Source organism: Crocodylus porosus, unplaced genomic scaffold, assembly GCF_001723895.1.
Source record: "Crocodylus porosus isolate Cpor-Errol unplaced genomic scaffold, CroPor_comp1, whole genome shotgun sequence".
In the NCBI taxonomy this organism is placed as follows: domain Eukaryota; kingdom Metazoa; phylum Chordata; order Crocodylia; family Crocodylidae; genus Crocodylus; species Crocodylus porosus.
In genome coordinates this window covers 73,720,930-73,743,783 of record NW_017728906.1, presented here as the reverse complement: position 1 = coordinate 73,743,783, position 22,854 = coordinate 73,720,930, and the positions used below count along the sequence as shown (strand labels likewise).

The following is a 22,854-nucleotide window of genomic DNA, read 5'->3' as shown; positions in this document are numbered from 1 at the left end:
TTTCAAAGAAGCATTCACATTGATTGTAAGTACAGAATAGTGATTTTTCAATATCCTCTTCTGAAGTCTTGTTATATGTTACAGAGCAATTATCTGGTCACCCATCCCCCTTCCCCATAGAATTTTAATCAGTTTTTCATTTCCTCAATTCATAAATTGAATACAAAATGCATTCACTTATTGTTGTTGTTGTTTTTATTGGTGGTGGTGGTATTGTTATTGTTATCGTCATCATGACTATTATTTTAATTTGGCTAAGATGTATATCGTTTCTTCCTATCTGACAACACCTGTAATATCATCAGTGATGTCAAGACAATAGGAACATTCAGTTTGCTAGGTAACTTGTGCACCCTCTGTTGGTTGTCCACGGCACAAGTAGCAAAGGAAAGCAATAGTATCAGGGCATATTTTTATATATATATATCTACCACTGTTTTGCTGGGAAATTGAAAGAATGGGTATACATATATATATGCATCTGTGTATGTATACACACACACACACACACACACACACACACACACACACACACTCACTCCATTATTTCAATTTTCCCAGCAAAACAGTAGTTGATTCTGTTAGGGTGACACTATTTGGATTTTGGGGAGCACTGGATTGGCAGCTGAATACAAGGCTTTAATCTGTGTCTCAGCAAAAGCTGCTGGCCATAAGACAGAATGTTATATTAAAAATAACATTGCAAATGCTTAGGCAAGCAGTTTTCTAACAAGATTGTACTGTTAGAGCCCACTGCGTAAGAAGAACAAGATGCAGCCCACCAGCTATCGTCAGGAGATAAAGCAGAAGCAAGACCTTAGAGATGGTGCTGAAATCAGCAAAGAACCAGAAAGAACCAGCAAGAAACCACAATCCACCGAGAGAAGACAGGGTCAAAGTCTTAGGCATGCACTCTTAGCAGAGGGGCATGTAAATGAATGAAATGCATAGGCAATTACATCTTAATGAAGTAAATAGTAAACAGAAGTAGAGCTTGAGATGGGAGGAGAAATGGGTGGAACAGAAGGAGGAACAGAGGTGGAGTGAATGTTAATGAGCATGAATCAAGCTGTACAAAACGTGAAAAGAACTAATGTTCAGAGCAGGTCCCCAGTTTGTTGGGTTTTTTGGGACTTGGCCCAAAGCTGTCTCCATTCTGAAAAAAGCTGTTGCAAGCAATATCCGCTGGTGTTTGCTCCCTTCTTGCTCTGGCTAATGAGTAACAGGATCCATAAGCAATTGAGTCGTCGTCTCCCTAATCATTGTGCATCGCATGGAGTCGGGTTCTAACAGATTCCTTAAGTAAAAATCAAATAATCTTTATCATATTATAAATATTTCAAAGAAAGTACATTTTTAATATTGCAACATCTCATTAGGATCATTCTTTAAAAGTGTATGAAGCATAAATAAAGAAAGGTTTGGATTTTTCTGACATTTTAAAAAGCTTTTAGTTTGTCTTGATATATATTTATTTAATTTCTACTGATAGATACCAATGATTTCAACCATGAGGGCTTGGAAAACAACAAAACAACAAGTAACTAAATATTGTACTATGTGAGTGATCACAGCATAGGTTTTCTCTATTAGATTAAGTACATCAGATTCTGTAAATGAAAAATCTATTTAACACCAACCAAATGCTAAGCATTTCTGCATCAACTGGAAGCCTATTTACCACTAAAATCCCATATCCCAAAGAGTTAGCTTAGCATTACAAAAATATTTATTCTTAGCTACAGTTTTGTCTGTAGCATATACAATTATATGAGAAAATTTCCCTTTATTGTAACATGGATTTTTCACTCATTAGAGCAGGAGAACTGCTTGAATTAACTCATTTTCATAGTTTGCAATAATTATTTATGTTCTATTTGTTTTTTCACAGCCAGCCACATACTGACACACGTTATTTGCATTTTAAAGAAGGATAGAGGGATATATATTTCTTATAAGTATATAATAATTAAGAATATGTATTTATCTTATTCCCATGTGTCATAATAATAATAATAATAGAAACAATAATAATAATAATACCAAATACTTTATGGCTGTTGAGAATAGCCTTCCTGGCAGGCATGCCACAAGTTAGTCCTGCACCATCCCTCAGTGCCATTCTGATTTGCTTTCCCTGCTCAATCTGCTGCTCTAATATCTGCTTCCTGACTTACCTGATATAATGCTGTTTGAAACAACACAAGTAAAGGAGCTTCTACCATTTATCATGGAAGATTATCCTCTAGCCTAACGTGTCATGCTTACAAAATACATAATTCCCAAACCCTCAGCAGCCATAAGGAACAGAGACTTTTCCCTTGAACTTTCCACAGATGAGGAATAGATTTGTGTAGCAAACTATGTTTAATTTATCTATCTTAGTAAGATTCCCTTCAGCCAATGTTTTTTTAAAGAAAAATTGACTGTAATTATTAGTCTTAATAAGATCATGTAAAAACATAGGTTCAAGACTGCAAAATAGTTGAAAAAAATTAAGTTTGAGAGATCTAGAAATAAAAATGCATAAGGTATTATATATACACACATATATATCTATGTCTATATCTATACATATAGATAAAGATCAATAGATATATATATATCTATATAAAACTCATAAAGCCAAATACTCTCTACTTATTCATATGCAAGCATGAGACAAAATTGATGCAACAGTAGCATTACAATATGGTTGACTTTGTGTCAACTTTGTGTGGCCATAAATATTTTTACAGTAGCAAAAAAGCCAAGTGAACAGATCTCACTGAATTTTATTGTGCCACAAATGCTTAAAATTTTGTGGCAGCAATGAACTTAATAGTAGTTTGTGTTGCTTTTTTGCAGTTGATATCTTTTCACTGTAGGGTTCAGGGGCCTGATCCTGATGAAAACGGGAACTGGGTGCCTCACCCTGACACAGGGCCCGCATATGCAGGTGAAAATCTTGCAGACACATTCCGCTGTGTTGAGGCATGGTGCATCCCCCCTGCAAGGGATTCCCCTGGGGTGCACCTGCAAAAGCAGAGAGGGGAACTCCTGAAGTGGTTCCCCCATCCAGGCCTGCAAACCAGTGCTGGGATCTCTCTGGACTGTCTCCCTCTGCAGGAGATTCGAAAGGGTCCCCAGAGAATCATTCTCCCTGTAGTGTCTTCAAGCATGGTGGGGAAAACTCCCATAGGGATTCTCTCTGTGTGCTTGTGCACAAGACATTTTGACCAGAGGAGTGACAACATGATAGGTGCACCAAGACCCGGTATTTGTCTCACTCCCATGCCCCAGGTTGAGACAACACTTGCAAGAGGAGGGGGCAACCCCTATGGGAATTCTCCCTCTATGCTTGCAGACATACACTGAAGGTATCATTCCCTGTGGGGCCGTCTGCTGTTCTACTCTTTCCAAGGTACAGTATAATAAGTTTTGGGGAATATATAATTTTTAACCCCTGGTATAAGGTTTCATTCCATATCATAGTCCTGAAAAAGCTAATTGGGCACAATCCTTTAAACGCCTGTGAAATGGGAAACTCTAGGAGACAAGAGCAGCATTTTGAAATCAGCAATTAAATCTGAGTTTAGCTCTAAAGATTTAAGAACTTTATTTTCTCTAGATTACAGTCCTGTTCTTCAGTGTCAGAAGATATTTATTACTGTTAAAAGAAGGATGGAAAAAATAAGGGCCTGGATTACACATAGATTTATCTTCCTAGGCTGAGGGTTCATTGTGGAAGTCAGACATATGCTTTCTTCTCTTCCACAGATGCTGCAGTATTTCTGGATTAGAAGGAGGTGATGTATTGGACTCTAACAGGGAAAAAATTGGCTTCAGGGAAGCTGACACAATGGGGAACAATAATTTATCTTTCAAAACAGAGACTGAAGGTTCCCCCTCATCTGCTACTGTTATGCTGCTAAATTTATTTAATCTGAATTATGTTATAAATCTTGTGTTATCATGTTGTATTGTCATTTTTATCTGTTATTAATCCTTCTCACATTTTGCTAGAGGTTATATCTTATTATCCAAAAGAGTGTATGCTGTTCTTACATAATGTAAGGCAAGAAGGCATTTAAGTAACAACGGTATTATAAATCTGAATTTGATTTTTCTAAAGCAGAAAGATAAACTGAAAGATTTCAGCATGAGCAGAGGTTAAAAATAAACAAGCTATTGATAGAAACTGTAACTTAATCTTTGGCTTGAGGAAACATTAAATGTTGTTGTTTTGTCTGTAAAAGATGATAATGACACTAGAATGCATAGCTATAGTTTATATGATGAAAAGGCAACAATTTTCTGAAGCACTGGTGCCTGCCAAAAACAAACAAGGAAGCAAACAAAGCCCCAAACCTGTTTATTATCTTGGAGTTCATTTAAATATAACTTAATGTTTCAGTTTTGAGATTTTAATCGAAATACACAATTTAATTTTAAAACCTGAAACTTTAAAATGATAAATCTCATACTATTATAAGTCATTCACTGCACATATACCATAGAATAATAGGAAAGTAGGCCTGGAAGGGACCTCAGAAGGTCATCTAATATAGATACCTTTACAAGGAATATGTAATAAGGCATAAAGGTGAAAATGTTGTGGACTGATGTGAGAAGTAAACACAAAGTGCCAGGTTAGTTAGTTTAAATGTATAAAGCTGACCAGTGTATATGCAAATATAAATGAATGAATTAGAATTTTTTTAAATATCCACTCAAACCTAAAAACAGTGAAAAAATAACAGAATCATGCTGAACAAGTTGATGAAGATGCTTGTCAGAGGACAGATAGGGAACTACTGAACCTGGAAACTAGGGTAGGCTAGGTTGAAGGTTCATACTTAAGGCTCAGTTTATAAAAGCAAATGCTGTAGTATTACCTACTAATAGCTCAACAGTTCCACCTCTCAACTGAAATAAAGATTCTTATTTCAGATTTGTAGTTGCATATTATTTAAACATGAAAAACAGACCATAGGCACTCCAAATCACTTTAAAGTTAGAGCTAACCTCCAAAACACATGTATGTTCCTATACTCAGAGACACAGAAAGTGTCTCAAAGAAGAGTATTTTGAACCTACAACATAAATCTATGCTAATTAAATTTGTGGTAAAATATTCACATAGTATGTAATCAAAAGCTAAACTAATACATTATTAATAAAAATGCAAAGCATAAGGTGACATCTTCAGCAACGTAAATGGATATAGTTTGATTCACGTCACTATTTAGCAGCTCTCATATAACATGCTTTAATTATGTAACAATTTCAGGATGTCATATATAACAGATCACAAAAGAATGTAAATCGTTTATAAAAGTTATACAGTAGGGAAGACACTTTCCTCAAAAGTATTATATTCTGACCTTTGTCACACTAATATCTGACTAAGGTATGTTACATACAAAATGGCATCTGTCATTTCCAGAGATCCTGGTTTCCTCTGGTAAAAAAAAAAATCCCCAACTTTTTGATTAAAAAAAGTAACCCCAAATCCTGTTCCATGATTAAAATGAAACACCACAATAGAGATATATATAGTGGTGCTTCATTTTAATCACAGAAAACGTGAATTTTGGGTTACATTTTTAAATCTGAAAGTCACTGATCTGTTTTTATCAGAGAAAACCAGAATCCCTGGTCATTACCCTGACTTCCAGTCAAAGCTATAAAACAACCCAATATGTTTGCAATACATATCAATCATGTATCTTTGCTGATATATATAAATAGTGTATATGTATATAGTGTATATGTATACATTACACACACACACTATAATATACTATTTAATACTATATACAACATTTTTAGTAATGTGTTTCTCGACTAAAATGACCAGAGCTCATGTTTTCAGTCAAAAGGTGTTTATTTTCAACATGAAACTAATCCTACCCTTGATCAACCTTGTACCGCCTATACTAAAGTCATCACTGGGAAGCTTGTTTTTTATTGGAATGAGGATCAAGATGAGAGAACTTTCTCACTATCTGAACAAACAACCCACACAATCTGTCAATAGAAATTATATTAAAAAAATTATTCCAAAATGCCAGTATATACACCAGATATATATACCCATATATAAGCAATTATAGGCAACCAGATCTCAAATAAAAGCATATAAAAGCAGGCTATATTTCCTTTCAGACACACTTTCTTCATCCGTCACTATGTCTTTTTTGCTTGTTTGCTTGTGTTTCCTTGTTGTTTGTTTAACCAAAGGCACAAGAGAACCGTAGGCCTTCGGTGCCTTTCTCCTAGCCTGATTATTATTGTTCAGTTAAGAGCTACTGTTGATATCCATGTTGATGCTTTAAGCTCTTCTTTTCCTCTTACCTGGCAGGAAAAATTCTTGCTGTGATTAAAGAATATCCCCAGTTCACCTTAACTGAGGATAAACTGAAGAAATTATGATCTCATTCTTTCATCCCTGCAAAGTAGCATGGCCTACTGCCTTTCCTTGTGGTTTCACATTCATTTATTGGGCCCTAAATGATTCAAAACTGCATAACAGTTTAGCTGAGCGAAGCCTTGAAGAAAATAAGAACTTCCTTAGCTTCCTTAATTAATCCCTGACAGACACAGAGCTGCTGCATAGCCAAGCACATTGTAAAAAATACTTCCCTTCACAGCACACTAAATCATGGGCCACATAGATCAAACCACTTTTAACCAAACCAGGAAGACAAAGATGATTTTTTTTTCTTTTGTTTTTTGATTTTAATAAATTAGGGATTCAATTAAAAGCATTTGTTGATGTTTAAATAATGTTTTGTCATGCTTTGATAGTGAGGACGTTTTTAAGGTTCTCCAGTCAAAATGTAATAATTTTTGTAATGGTTGTGTTTGGTTGACATTTTATTTTTCTAGTAATGATAGCAGCTAGCAATGCCCTGCAGAGCATGCACAGATTCAAATGATAAAGGCTAAAGATTAAGCACAGCGGATTAAGAGTCCATGTCCTCTTTAGTCTAGCATCCCCGCTGTCGCTAAACCCATATTCAGTAAAGTTATAATAAACAGATTGTCCTCAATATCATTTCCCTAAGCTGACCTCCTCAAAACTGACATTCAAGTATTCTTGTGAAACACTACAGTCTGTAGCAATTGTAAAATAACCTTATATAAGTTTATTTATACTGCGTATGCTACACGTAAAGTACACGCACAGACACTGAGTGAGAAACCCACTATTACTTCTTGATAGAAATTTGCGATAAAAATTCCAACTTCTATTATAAATGATATTCTTTGCAATTCTTTTGTCATTTATAAGAGCACATTTTGACACTTAAAACAAAAAATGAGCATTTTGTTAGCATCAGCTCCAAATACTGTAATGACCAAGTCAGCTGCTGCATGGGAAACAAAACATTTACATGAACTGACTTGATACATGATCTGCTAGATATATTACTTTTATTTGCTTCATAAAGATAATTTTTTCATTTTAGAAAATATATTTATAATATTTTTGAGCAGGGGTGGAAATAAAATTTTATTATTTTATTTTTAAAAATTAATGTTGGGAGATACTTGAAAGGATTTTCATTGCACTTTAAATGTCATTTTCAAATAATTAAAAAGCAATATATTGTGGCTGCACAAAAATATTTTCTCATACAGGATTAAAAAATCAACAGTACAGTAAAAGCAAATGTTAAAATGAATAGCAGAGTGTTTTAATTTCTTAATTTTCTAGGCAGTCTACCTTTTGACATCACAGATTGTTGTAGAATTTGACAGATAATGTGCTGTTTAAACAGCTTAGTATCAGTTGTACAAATGCATTTCTGTTAATAAAAAATAACTCTTTAGTTATTGGCTTTGATTTATCTCTGGTTTATATTTATTCAACTATCTATGAAATTACTCCTTAGTTGTAAGAATATAAATGGAATTAGATCCAAATCTAATGAGTTTAACAGGAGAGGTAGTTAGTATTACTAGACCTAACTTTAAACATAGTAGATGATAGCACACACCATACATTCCCAAATTGCAAAACTGAGCTGCATTTTGATTAGGTTTTTGTATAATTGGTCTGAAGAGGAAGCAAGTGTCACGTGTGACCACAGTTGATGCATTAGAGACGCTCAGCAGTTTCTTTTCACTGGAATTGCAAGAAAATAAGGAGACATAAAAAAGATTCAGATAAATGTCATAGTCAGACCATTAATTAGGTTTGGATTATTCTGTCCACCTTTTCACAAAGACACAAAACATTCTCAGGGAGTCTGTAAAGAAATCTGTACTTGAGAAACGATTGAAAACATGAATTTAACTCAGTCACTTACTTTCAGACTTCTGCATCAAAAACTAATTTCATGGTCTGTCTCCATAACAACATAGCTTATTTCTGCCAGCTAACAATCATATAATGAAGCATAATGTGTTTAATCAGATTGCATGGACTACAATTCAAAGCAATTTACCTTTAGTACAATTTGGTGACACAGAAGCTTAGAAGAGGTTGAATGATAGGCCAGTTCACTTTAATCATCTTTATGAGTAGCTGGTCACACATTTAGTAAGTCTGGCTAAGTGTATTTTTTCAGTTAACTTGTAGAAGTAACTTATGGATGGTAACAAAAAGTGAATATCTTCACTCTGGAATTTCTGACTCTCCTCTCAAGCCTACTGAAAATATTTTTATTTGTACACAAGTCAGAGACAGCAACAAATCACAGAGATGGACTACTAACTTATTGTCCTTAGAAGATTGATATTTTTTTTTTGGAGAGATTGTCATCCCACTCAATAGAAGTAGTGTCAAACTCATAGGTATATTGTATTATAGGGAAAGCTAACATTAGGGAGCTGGGGGGTTCATGCATTATTTTTTCCTGCAATTAAGCTAATTGAAAAACCTACAGTTGATAGATTTCTGCACAATAAAACTTGAGGGTCCTTCCTGTTGCTGAAGTAATGAGAATATCCTTAGCTAAATAACTTGCATCATTATAGGCTAATTTACTAGCTCATGTATTACCCAAGCTATTATCATAATAGGGAATTTGAATTAAAATATTCACATATTAAAAGAAAGAAGATAACTAATATAAAATAATTACAGCTGCTGAAAGGTAAAATGATTTATTAAAGAGAAAAAATACATACTTTTGACACTTAACTTCTCCTGAAGCATTTATGCTTTCATCTTTCCACCCTACCCGATGTACTTTCTGTTTTGACAGCTAATTTTCTGTTATCTGCATATATATGTTTATAGATTAATATATAGATATATTATAGATATAGATTAATAATAAAGGTATTCTTCTAATGTGGGCAAATGAGACCTTGACCACAGCCCTTGCTTGCAAAGTTGTCTTATATGCTAAGTAAGAACCACAGAATCAATCACTTAAGGGCTATTCTGAAGGCAAGATCCATGTTGACATTTTAGAAAGAGGAATGTGTGCTGAGGGGACCAGGGGATGGAGGAAAATTGGAAGATAGATTCACACCCCCCGCATACACTCACACACATATACGTTTTGGTTTTTGGTTTTTTTTTAATGCTTTCTCTTGCAGCAGCAGGGTAGTTAAATTTGCTTTCCCCCCAAAAAAATCACCCCAGTACCAGTACTCTATATATCTATATTTTAGTTTTATGTTTCAGCTGAAGGGAATGGGAAACTACAGTGAGATGCTTATATTGGCAAACAACTTGGAAATTCTAAATATAAAAACCAATCATAGCAGAAGGATTATAGTAGTAGGAGTACCACAATTTGCATATTCAGAGCACGGTTCCTGAGAAATAACAATGCCATGATTATGCAAATAAGCCCACAGCTAGAGTGCAGGGATTTGCATATCTAGGGGGAATCTGTAGCGTTATGCATCAGTAACTACACTTTGGCTGAAACAATTGGCTTTCAGCAGAATATTAAATATCATTGCTTTTGCAGTTTTCCATTATCCTATAATAAACAATAGTCATTTGATGCTTGATTTAAAGAGGCCTTGTCTTCAGTGGGAAGTGAGGTCACTCAGTACCTCGTCAGAAACAGTTAGCACTTCATGAATAGAGACCTTTTAAGTGAGAGCATGCAAAATTCACTTATTTATTTTATTCCCAGGATTTTTGTAGAAAAATGATCTCAGGAATCTTTGGAAATAGATATGGGGTAACAATGGCCTTTTTACTGAACATGCTTATGCAACAGAACACTCAAGAACACTACACAATTTGACTAAAATGCTGAACCCCTCCCCCCAACCCAATCCTGGACTGCTCAAGTTGCAGAACTGACTTACTGTAGCCGTCTTATGGATAAAAATAAAGCAGACTTAAATGTCATTTCAAAAGGTATTACAGGAAACCCAAAACAATAGAAACATGTTAGGTTATAGAACCATCCCTTTCTTTAAAAGCATACTTTTGTGTACTTCAAGTGTGCACTACATTTATATTAGTTTGTTTTGAGGTACCCCCATCTCTTGCCTTTCTCTTTTGCAAGTGATACTTCACTCGTGCATATATTGGCTGCTGCCTAGAAATAGAACTGCAATTTGGTGATATAATAAAACTCATACAAATATGCCACAATTATACACTTGGTGCTTCTGCTGAATTTAGAGAGAACACTTTGAGTTCAAATGCTAACATGGGAGAAATTGAGTGTGAGGCACTGTATAACACCCGCATAAAAGCTACTCATCCCTTGAAGGTTGGCTTGTGGTCGAATAAAGTACTTACCATCCTCTGTGGGCACATAGATATTCAAATACAGGCAGTCTTCATTTTGATCTTGCACGTAAGTAACCACAGTATCCAAATTGGCAGTAAACCAGACTGGCAACATGTCATTGAGCAGTGATCTCTCATCCAGGTACTGTGGGCAGACAGCAGCAAACTGTGTGGCATTCCGGATCCCAGTCCAAGAGGAAGGAGGCTCCGGGGGCTGGAATCGCCTTTCCCCAGTTGGAGGGGAGGCATAAGGAACACCCAGGTACTGCTCCACTGGACCAAGAATCTCATTAGGCAAAGGTGTTCTTAGACCCCGTATTTTGCCATAATTTGTCGTAACAACAGGGTATTGTGCTTGGCCATCAATGAGAGTAAATCTTATAGCGAGTGCAGTTATCCACAGGAGGAAGTTAGCATTCAACATGACACAGACCGGAGTGAAGATCAAAGGCAGCCATAGAAGTCCCATTGGTCTCGACATTGTTTAAATCAACATCAGCAGGGCTCAATCTTCCACAGCCAAGGGGAAATCAATCAGTCAAAGAAAATAAGGGGATGGGGAAGGCAATATGGAGATGAGGTTAAGGATAAAACAGAATCCTCTTCAGGCAGTGAAAAAATCTGAGGATGAATGTATTGATGCCTCAGATAACTGACCACAGACAGATTCCAATGCTATGGCAAGCAAGGGAGTCCTTGTTCCTAAGGCCCATCCCCAGACTCCAGCGATGGCTTAATCCTGGCAACACTTCCAAACAAGTGGAGAAGAAAAGACAGTCAACAGTAATTCTGCTTTAGTAGCGCAATGATTCCTTCCAATGAATTCCAGCCTGGTCAGTCAGCCTGTGGCCAAAAGGAAATAGAAAATTCAAATTAGTGCTTGAAAAAAACCCCTAAAACCTGGCATACATTCTAATAAAGTATTAAACTCACACAGAATCTTTCAACACCAAAGTCTTCTCCTACTCTTTCATAACTTTCAGTCATCCCTATTATAATGAAGCCATTTTGGAAATAAAGGACAACATAGAAATAAAGTTGGAAGTCATACAAAAATATCAGGTTGAGATATGAAGATACCAGTTCCAGTTCATATTCCTTTGTCCATATCAACAACTCTCAGCCCCATCAGATCCCTCCTTAATTAAAATATGGCCTAAGCTATGTTGATTTCTTCATAAAATATATCATCCATGCAAGTGCCACCTCTCAAATACTTACTAGCTTAGACAAACTAGCAAATGCATGTCTCCATAGTTCTTTTTCACTCACTTAATAAATATGTGTCTAACATTTTACTGCAGTAAATAGTCTGTCTCTTCTATCTATATTTTATAGATACTCCTGTTCTTCTGTTTCATGCCTCTGGAGAACAGTAATGATTACCGAAATATTCAAAACCTGGATCTCACCAATGCAACTCAAGAGTGATTCCAGTGAAGTTAGTACAGTTAGAGCAAAGTTGTAGCTATGGTGCAGGAATTATGTGAGAGGCAAAGATTTTTTGAGGGTGATTTCTTTTATCAGTTCTATTTCAGAAAGGGCTCTTGGTCCAATAAATATGTTAGAACTTTTCTATCTGATCTTGAAAATATAAATAGCTTTGCCATTAATTTTAAATACATCATTGAAATAAAATCAGACAAGTTTTTGAATAGAAGACTTTCATTCGAAGGCCTGCCTAACCTTATTCCAGCCATGCAGTTTGTACAATAAAGATAACACCCCCAAAAATCATTGCCTTTAGTGAGGTTAATGGATTGCATAACCAATATGAAATCAGAAACTGGCATTCAGTTTCTGGCTTTCATGTTTATATTGTCGGTTATGGTTCAAGGATTCCAAGAAAATATTGAAAAAAATCGTCCTATAAATTTTTCATAATAATATGTAGATTTATAATCATTTGACATGCATAGGCCAGATACTAATTCAACTATTGGGCATCTAAGTGGACTTAGGCACCTAAATATACCTTCCTATTCAAGTTCCTAAAAATCCATTCATATATCTACTTGTGTAACACACTATTATCTTACCCTTAAGATAATACCCAGGCATGTCTACATGATGCGTTACTGTGCAGTGATTACTGCACATTTATTTAGTATATATATAATCAAGTATTTAGTAAATGCGCAGTAACCGGAGTTACTGTGCAGCAGTGCTGGCAAATGTTTTTTAAGTGACACTGCTGCGCAGTAACCTAATAATACTGTGCAGTAGTGTATTAGTACTGCTGATGCTGTGAAGTGCTACTGCACAGTCAGCATCTCATGTGGATGTGCTCATTGAATCATAAGCAGCAAGGATGAGGAGAACCTACCCACCTTTACTAAGAAAAAAATTGTCAGAGAATCAAGCATAGTGAAATAGGAGCACACTTGGGCGCCTAATTCCACTTTCATGCCTAAAGGGTGAATAGAATCTCACCTTAACCTTGTAGTATTATCATACTTCCTATGTGTCATCACCTTGTAATACTCTAGAGAAAGATAATTCATATGGTAAATTTCACTTATTTAATGAAAATTAGTATGTGAAGATGAAAGATAACCATATACATATATTTTTTGTTTATTAACCACTCATTCCACAAATAAACAGAAGTCTTTTTGTTTGACAGATATTATATCAGTTAATTACTGGCAACACTTACACAGCTAAGGGATATGGAATATGGTGATAAAGTCTTAGAACTGAAAAGACCAACATGTCATTTATTGATAAGGTGTACAGCCTACTCAAGCCCTCTCTCTAAAATGGCTCTTGGTCCCATAAAGATATTAATTCATCTCTTCTATCTACTTTTAAAAATATAAGTAACTATTGGCAATGATTTTAAATCAGGAACAATAAAGAATAGAGCTATGCTTCTTCACTTTGGATAAAAGAAAGATTTATAAAAGAAACCTCATCCTTTCTTAAGAGATCTCAATCTTTAATAAAGATTTAGAAGGAACTACGCACAACTTTTATTAGAAAATTGGTGAAATGCCTGAATACTGAAGACAAATATATTCCAGATGCATAATATTTATAAAGAGCTAATGATGTATGTTGTTCTATATGTTCTGCTAACAGGTAATAAGCCACAATTGTAGCCCCAGAGGGCTTGCAATCTAAACAGCATGTCTTTGTAACTATTTTCAGATTTAAGAATCAATGACAGCCCTGGGCACAGGCAGTAAGCTATAGGTCACCCGAAATCCCTCTATCTACCTCCCTCCCACCAGCTCTGAACACTAGTTTTCCTTGTATGTCACCTCCTAGAATCATAGGATCATGGAAAAGTAGGGGTGGAAGGCACCTCATTAGGTCATTTAGTCCAGCCTCCTCCTCAAGACAGAAACATCCTTGATTGAACCATCTCAGGCAAATGTCTGTCTAACTTGGTTTTGAAAATTTCCAGGGATCTAAAAATTCCACAGCTTCTCTATGGACTGTGTTCCAATTCTTGACTACCCTCATAGTGACAAGGTTCCTCTTAACCTATCATCTAAATTTTTTTTGCTGCACCTTGTGTCCATTGCTTATAGTCCTGTCCCCTATGGCCACAGAGAAGAGACCATCTCCAATCTTTCTATAATCACCCTTTAGGTTTTTAAGGGCTATTATCTCTGGCGCTCCTATTGAGACTGGGAAGCCAAGCGAAGTAGGGAGGGGAAGGAAGAAAAGAACAAATTGGAATCATAGAATGGTAGGGTTTGAAAAGACCTCATCTCATGTTTGGACCTCATCTAGTCTAACCCCCTGTTCAAAGCAGTATCATCCCTGACTAAACCATTCTAGTCAAGTATATGCCTAACCTGCTTTTAAAAAACTTCCAAAGATGCAGATTCCACATCCTGTCGGAATAGCCTGTTCCAGTCCCCACAGTACTTGGCTACAAAAAACATAAGAAAGCCCTATTCCCCATCCTCAACCTTTTTGTCTAGAACATACACTCAGTACGTCACACATGTAGCCATGTGCCTGTTCGGGGTGTATGAAGCGGACCCTATTCAATTCAGATTTGGATTTGGCCTGAATCAGGGAAAGTGATTCAATTTGTTGATTTGTATTACTGTCCCTGATTCGATTCAGCTGAATCCGAATCTGAAGATTCAATGCTGATTTGGAGAATCAGCTATTTAGACATAGATACAGCTTTAAATGTTTTTCCTACACACCTCGAGGTAACAGTCTGGTTTGTGAATACTGAGAGGCTGAGGTGCATGGAGCGTTCCACAGGAGTGGACGGGAGGCCTCCACGTGCTCAGTGGCAAACCCATAAATGGATTGGAAGTACTTTTGGTCCACTTCCAGGTGTGCCGAGGAGCACACAGGGCTGCCCCTCAGACCCCTGGGTGCTCCCCTGACCCAGGAGGCACCAGTTGCTGAGCCCAGGGGCATATGGGGGCCCCTGCCGTGCTCCCTGGCAAACTGGGAAGTGGACCGGAAGTGCTTCTTGGGAGCACGAACTGTGAGACTTTAACATGGTCAAGCTGGAAACACAAGGCTATTCTCTTAATCATGTTGATCCTAAGTCTCTACTTTTCAGTTTATGATCCTTACATCTTCATTCTGGCTTTCTTTGGTCTGTCTAAAGCCTTTATCCCTTCTCATTAAGTAAATATTATGTGCATACTTTCATATTCTGAGGTTGTAATTGGCATGCTATTTGCATATAGATTAGTTGGAGCAAACACTGAAACTTAAAGGAGTTCATTTCTTTGAACTTTTTTATAGCGTATTTTCAAGAGCCACAAGGAAGTTTCTGTTACAGAGTTATCCCAATGGGGAAATATTTCAGATATCTTACAAGAAGACTGGTGCTCTCTCTATATATGTTGTGAGTGTAAATAAGTATCTTATTTGATCTAAATACTTCATTTTTTAAATAAGGATTTCTTCTATTATTAGTATGAGTTTGCATTACAGCTTAGGCATGCTGTTAATTTATGGTAGTTTTTGACTGCTTTCCCTGAAGGGCCTAACCAAAGCCAGACACCCTAGCCTCCTACACATGTGCAGGGAGTCTGCTCCCACATGCTGGAAATCCAGCATGTCACAGCAGACTTGATTAATCGAGTCTGCTGGAGCACAGAAATTAATGCACTCCAGCAGACCCTACCATCCTGTGTCCCTACACTGAAAAATCGTGGCAGAACACTTTGAACTAAAGCTCACTGATACACATGATTCTTGGGTGCTATTAATTAGCGTCTTCATTAATTAAAGTGCCCCCCCACACATACTTCCTGGAGCACATGTAAAAATGCCCCCTGTACCCATACATGGGTCTAAGCTATATCTCTCTGATTTCCCAGGTACAGTACTCTAACTATCAAAGACATGTCAGACATTGTACAGACCCTTCCTTTTGCAGTTGGCCCCTCTGCAAAGCCATGAGAGGGAGTTCTGTGGGTACAGAAGAATGGCTGCAAATCAGAGCATGTATGGCTTGCAGAGAGGGCTGTTATCTAGGAAAAGAACAGAATCTTGGTTCCAGCCTGGACCCTTGCTCAAGTATGCATACATGTACATATTTGGCCAGTGGATCCCATTGCAGTATATATAGAATTCAATATTTTAAATTAAAATAAATAACAGGAAAATTGGTTGTACTTATCAAATCATAGTGACAGCATTCCCCCTTTTTATTTTTTTTTTCAATTTCACAGAGTTGTAGCTATTCACAAATATGTAGTCTGCTTAAAAACAGGAATTTTGCTCTACATAGTCAGCTAGAGGTCTTCAAAATCAGATGCACTGTTTAATCCAGCTAACATAAAACAATGACAGTTTTGAACAAAAATAATGTATTGGAATAATTATTGTAAGAGGGCAGAAGATTAGAAGTCAGAGTTAGTAATGTAATAAAATTCAATAGAAGCTAATTATGCACATTCATTCACACACATACACACATATAATGTAATAAAATATACACACACATACATAATATACATATTCTATAGGCAGACAAGGCTCTTTGTGTAGATGTGGTATATTTTATTGGACCAACTAAGTAGTTGGAAAAAAGTTATCTGGCACAAACACCCTTCTTCAGGCAAGGGAGACTCTGCTGATGTAATGAGTTCTCCAAGGTAGAAAAGAAACTAAAGTAAACAAGTCTGTGAAGATGCAAATGAGTGGAAGTTTGGAAGACAAAGCATAGAGATAGAAGGGGGGAATAGATGAAAAAGTGTGAAAGAAAACAAGTGGTCAACTAACAGGCAGGTTACCTGGTGTGTTAGATATCAGGCAGGTTGTAATGGGTCCAAGATTTTTTGTATCCAGTATATTTATGAAGTAAAGTTCATAGGCTCAACTACAAAAAGTGTTTTGTAAGTTCTCTTTGAGGATTAGAACTAAGAGATTGGAGAGGGAGTGACTGTCTTGTGAGAAGTGGGTACCCACAGGTAATTGGATAATTTTGTCTTTGATGGAATTTCATTGTGCATTCATTATGCACAGTTATTGTCCGGTTTCTCCTGCATATTTCCCACCAGGGCAATTGGTGCAATTGATGAGATATATTACATTTCTGGAGGTGCAGGTGTAAGATCCAGGAATGGTGATGGTTCTGTTGTGAGGTGTGGATATTGTGAGAGTGCTGGAGATGTGTTGCCAGGTTTTAGCTTTTTCTTGTCCTGACATGATCTGGATCCATTTGGTGTGGTTTGGGTCACAGGGAGTTTGCTTCTAGTGATGAGCTTGGCAACGTTTGGTGCTTGTTTAAAGGCTAGGGTCAATGGTTCTGGAAAGAGCTCTTTAAGAATTGGGTCTTCTTCTAGTTGGGGATGCAATTGTGTGAAGATTTTCTGTATAGGTTCCAGGGAAGGATGGTATAACATAATTAGTGGTGTGTAATTCATAGGGATTTTCTTTTTGTACTACAGCAGTTCTTTGTGTGGTATCTGGGTGGCTCTTTCAAAAGTGTGATCTCTCTCTCTGAAGGATTGTCCTTGTTGGGTGAAAGCCTTTTTAAGAATGGTGAGGTGACAATCCCAGGCATTCTCTTCAGTGCAAATTCGGTGGTATCTGAGGGCTTGGCTGTATATCACAGCTTTTTTGGTGTATTTAGGGTGATTGCTGGTTCTGTGTAGATGTGTATGTTGGTCTGTGGGTTTATTGTATATGATGGTTTGTATTTTACCATTTTGGATATTGATAATGGTGTCTAAAAAGGAAATGCTGGTGCTAGAGTATTCCAGAAAGAGTCTGATGGAGAGGTGATGGTTACTGAATTAGTGATGGAAATCAATCAGAGACTGCATGTTTTAGATCCAAATGATGAAGATGCCCTCTATATATCTCAGGTATAGCACAGGTTTGATGGTACAATTCTTCAGGAATTCTTTTTTCATGTGGTCCATAAAAGGGTTGGCATATTGTGGGGCCATTTTGGTGCCCATAGCCATGCCCCTGGTGTGAAGGAAGTGTTGGTTGTTGAAACTGGAGTTTTGTGATGAAGTATATAAATTCAGTAGTACCAGAGGTCTGTACTCTGAGTTGTAATCTTGCTCTTGTGGATACATAAGGCAGGCTTGGATGTCATCCTGGTGTGGGATGTTGGTATATAGGCTAGTGACATCTATGGTGGCTAGAAGGGTATTGCTGGGAAGGTGGTCTATGTTTTTTATTTTTCACAGAAAGTGTGTTGCGTCTTGGATAAAAATCAGTCTTTGGGGAGAAGAGGCTTTAGGATGGATTAAATTAAATCCTTAAGCTAGGGTTCCATGGTTGGAAATTGTTCCCTTTTTGTGGATTTTAGGGAGCATGTAAACTGTCCCTGGATTAGGGAGCGTAGGGATCAGGGTTTGAAGTTTTTCTTGTAGCTCAGATGGAAACAACATGATGGTGGTTTTGAGTTCTGAGGTGAAAGGGGGAGTTGAATCTTCCTCTAGTTTTTAATAGTAGGTAGTGACAGAGAGTTGTCTGTTGGATTATTTTATGTAGTGTTTGCAGTTAAGGATAACTACAGCTCCCTCTTTATCTGTTGGTTTTATTACTGTTTGGTGGTTGGAACTTAGAGATTTTATGGCCCTTCTTTCTGAGAGGGAGAGGTTGGTATAGTGGTGTTTCATTCCTTGCAAAGAATTTTTTTCCAACTGCTTAATTGGGTTAATTAAAGATACCACATCTACCCAAAGAACCTTGCCTACCTATGACCTTATATTATATATATATATTTATATATAACTACCTTGTTCAAACTGGAAATTTAACAAATTAATATGGGAATCAGTACTTTTCTGTATTCTTAAAATTCTTCCCGTTACCAAGATAAAATCAAAACACACATCAAAATCAGTAAAATGAGTGTACATGGTACACGATGAACTCTTGTATTTATTACTCTAAAGATTCATTACAGTCTGATAACCAGAGAAAAAGATTAAATGTTGTTTAAAACGTCAGGGTGTTAACTTTACCCAGCAGGTTTTTAAATTAATTTTAACCAGTGCTTGTACAGAGTTTTAAAAAATGTATTCAGTTTCTTAAAATGTCTTGAACACATTAAATCTTAAACTATTTAGAACTAAGTCAAGCTTTTTTCGACTCAGCAATTCTGACGTGTTTAATTTCATCTGATTATTGTAAAAAAAACTTAAGTGAAAAGCAGGACTAAGTGAATTCAGTCAGAAGATCAGGTGCAGTTTCTAGACTGGAGTGTTCTGAAGATTAGAGGAGAGATGGTTAAGTGGAAAAAACCCCTCTTAAGTACATAACAAAATGTATCTCTCAAAAAATCTTTGCTGAATTCATTCCAATATTAGCACAAAAATGAAGTGCAGGAAATTATCACTTAATTAATTCATAGATGCTAGGGTCAACAAATCATTAAGTCTGACCCCCTGCCTAGGCAGGAAAGAATTCTGGATCAGATGACCCCAGCCAGATGCCAACCAGCCTTCTCTTAAAGAGCCACAAGGTAGGGGAGAGCACCCTTGGAAGCCCATTGCAAATTTTGGCCACCCTTACCATGAAGAAGTTTTTCCTGATATCTAGCTTAAATTTGCTCTCTGTCAGTTTGTGACCATTGGTCCTATTTACCCTAAGAGGCGCCCTGGTGAAAAGAGCATCTCTGATCCTTGCTGCGTCCCCCTAATGAATTTGTAGGTGGCCACAAGATCACCTCTCAGCCTTCTCTTGAGGAGGCTGAAAAGGTCCAGGTCCCTCAGTCTCTCCTCATAGGGCTTGTCCTATAAGCCCCTAACCATATGAGTGTCCCTCCTCTGGACCCCCTTGAGTCTATCAACATCTTTCTTGAAGTACAGCACCCAAAACTGGACACAGTAGTCCAACTGCAGTCTGACCAATGCCGCATAGAGGGGAAGTATCACCTCCTTGGATCTATTTGTCATGCATCTGCTGATGCATGATAAAGTGTGGTTAGCTTTGCTGATAAATTAATTAATATCAGATTGGTTATGACAATCCAGAAACCAAGCAATCAATGCATTCTTTGATTTTTGATAAGGGATTTCAAGCTGCTACAATTATAATTGGAGGTCTGTGGAGCAGAAGTGAGGACGCCAGCACTCCTACAGAGGAGAACTATCTCCGCTTGGGTGAGCTGCACCCTTCCCCCTATATAAAGTACTTCTGCTGTCTAGGATTCAAGGGATGTGAAGCTGAAGAATAAAATTTACGAGGGACTTGATCAGAGGAAGTGTTTCCACCCAGGTAAGCTGAAAAGTCATATATATAGCCTACTGTTCAGCACTGAAGGGTGTAAGCCAATGGTGCCCAATAGTTTGGTCCCACAGGCAAGATGAAAAGTGTGGGGTCTCTATGGGCCATACTGAATTCCTCATCTCATGATCAGGCCCTGGGAGCCTACACCACCTCCCCCTAACAGGATCAGGTCCTGCATCACTAACCCTGCCCATTCCTGTGTGCCAGGATCAGGCTCCAAGGCCACATGCCACCCTGTTCTGGTCCCACATGCTGTGGGACCCTGACCAACTACATGTGCTTGTATTGGACCCCAGGCTACCCTCCACGATCAGTCTAGCACATGGGGTCATATGCTGCAGGGCCCCACATGACAAGGGCAAGATCTGACTCACAAGCCAGGGGTTGAGTCATTTTGTAAATCTGAAATGCATTTACTTTGGTTGCTTTTAAGTGTTGATAATTTATGTATCCTTCAGCTTCATTTGAGATACTGTTTACTGTATTGTGTAAAAGCTGTTCTTTTTGACAACACTCTTTTAATAGTCTGGTGATAAAGATCCAGTGTGCCTTAAGGAACGAATTCCTAGATCAGGGTAATGACTTTAAAATGGAAAGGTTTTTACTACTGTAAATGTGATAATAGAAACATCCTTTGCATCCTCAACTTCACTGTCAATAAATAGAGATCTTGCCACCGTATTTACTCTAATCCAAGAAAAGTCCCCCCACCAACCAAAATAATGCAGTGGGGGAAAAAAATCCTCATCTGAAGTACTTGCAAAGGATCAATGCCAGCTTAGTTCCAGCTTCAGCCCTGGGTTTGGAGCCAATGCTGGAACTTAGCCACTGCCTGCCCCTGATTGGGGTAGTTCATGTGGTAGGAGAGGAGCACATGGCCAGGGATGCATGGGGGAGACTTGAGGGGAGGGGGCATGCAGGGGAGACCTGCCTGTGTATCTTGAGGAAGTGAAGAACTCAGTTGGTCCTCCCCCTCCACTCCAGCTCCAGCCCCTCCAGCTCTGACCTCGCCCAACCCAGAGCTCCCATCTTTGTTTCTGCCTGGCCAAGCATGGTAGAACTGGGCTCAAAATGCTGTTGCTGACTGCCCCAGAGCCAGAGCACAGCAGATCAGCAGAAAGTAAATGGCAGGAGGACATGGGAAGGGTGTGGGGGGCAAGTGGCAGAGGCACTCTACTGATTTTTGTGGAACAAAACTAATATGGAGTAGCACGGTATTAAAAATGGCCTGTAGATTCTTCAACAGGTAAAAAATGAAGGGTCAGATGGGCTAGTGGCCTATCAACGGTACAAATGTTTAAAATAGGGAACTAGCAATATACAGCTTTAGTTTTAACCTCCAAACTGCGAGCAAGAAAGCAAGCAAACAAATACTGAAGCTCATATGACTGGCCTTAAATAGCTATATAGTTAGATGCAAGTAAGAAATGCACTTTTTAACAAAGCCTGAAAAGCAATTATTTTTATAAACATTTTTTGTTATGTTTAAAGACTCATTTTTGTCAACCTCTATACTCTGTTCTAAGAATACCAGGCAAATGTTAGTCATCGGGTTCTCTAACTTAGAAATTACAATCTCCATTTATGTTTCAGAAACAGGTACCCATTCATCTTTTTCACAGTCCCATCTCACTTTCTCCTGGCTCCAGCTTCCACTCTTATTCTTAGTTTCTACATTTTATATGCTGTCAAACAGAATGATGGCATTATGAAAATAGTCATGTTTTCATTCACTGTAGTTTTTTTCATGAGAAACTCTTTCAAAAAATGAGGAGTGTGTATGACTCTTCCTGGGAAAACAAAGGACAGACTACTAAATACCCAAGACAAACAGGAGTTTGGATCTCCACATAAATACAGTTATAATACGTGGAATTATTATTTCTTAATTGTTATGTATTTAACACAAGCACTTGCCTCCTCCAATTTAAAAATAAGCATTTCTTTCTTTAGGACAATTAGATAGGACACACTTCCAGTAACAAATGGCATATTGGCCAGATATAACTACTTTTATCACAGTTTAATTTTAAAAGTATGTTCTTATAAGAACAAAGAATGATAAAAATTTACTGGCTAGGTCATGACAATGCCTGGATGGCAATGCTTATATATGTCCATATAATTTGATAATTATGCAGATAACAATGAGACATCATTGATTAAATGTAAAGTATTTCTAAACCCTTTTTTGTTCCTTTCTAGTTCTCAGCAAAATTAAATAGATTTTGTGCTTTTATAAGTTTTAAAATCTTTCTGTATAATGGTCTGATTAACAATGGGTAAGAGAGCAAAAAACTTTCTGTGGTACTTGTTTTCCCACCTGCATTTACTCCATCTCAGCTAGTAATGTTTCCCTTGGGATGCTGGATATCTTTTCTAAGTGACTTGACATATGGTCTCTGTTTTTCCTAATGTTCAGTTAAGTGTATATTATTCAGCTCTGAACTTGACCATTAGTG

General features: G+C 37.3%; 1 protein-coding gene across 5 annotated transcripts in view; it reads right to left on the bottom strand.

Moving 5' to 3' along the window:
* NLGN4X (neuroligin 4, X-linked) overlaps window positions 1-22,854 on the bottom strand; it is a 284,512-nt gene that overhangs the window by 186,997 nt on the left and 74,661 nt on the right. For all 5 annotated transcript variants that reach the window (XM_019529359.1, XM_019529363.1, XM_019529362.1 and 2 more), the window contains one exon: window positions 10,712-11,545. In XM_019529359.1, the coding sequence (XP_019384904.1) occupies window positions 10,712-11,183 (472 nt within the window). In that variant the 5' untranslated portion in view covers window positions 11,184-11,545. The remainder of the gene's footprint in view (window positions 1-10,711; window positions 11,546-22,854) is intronic.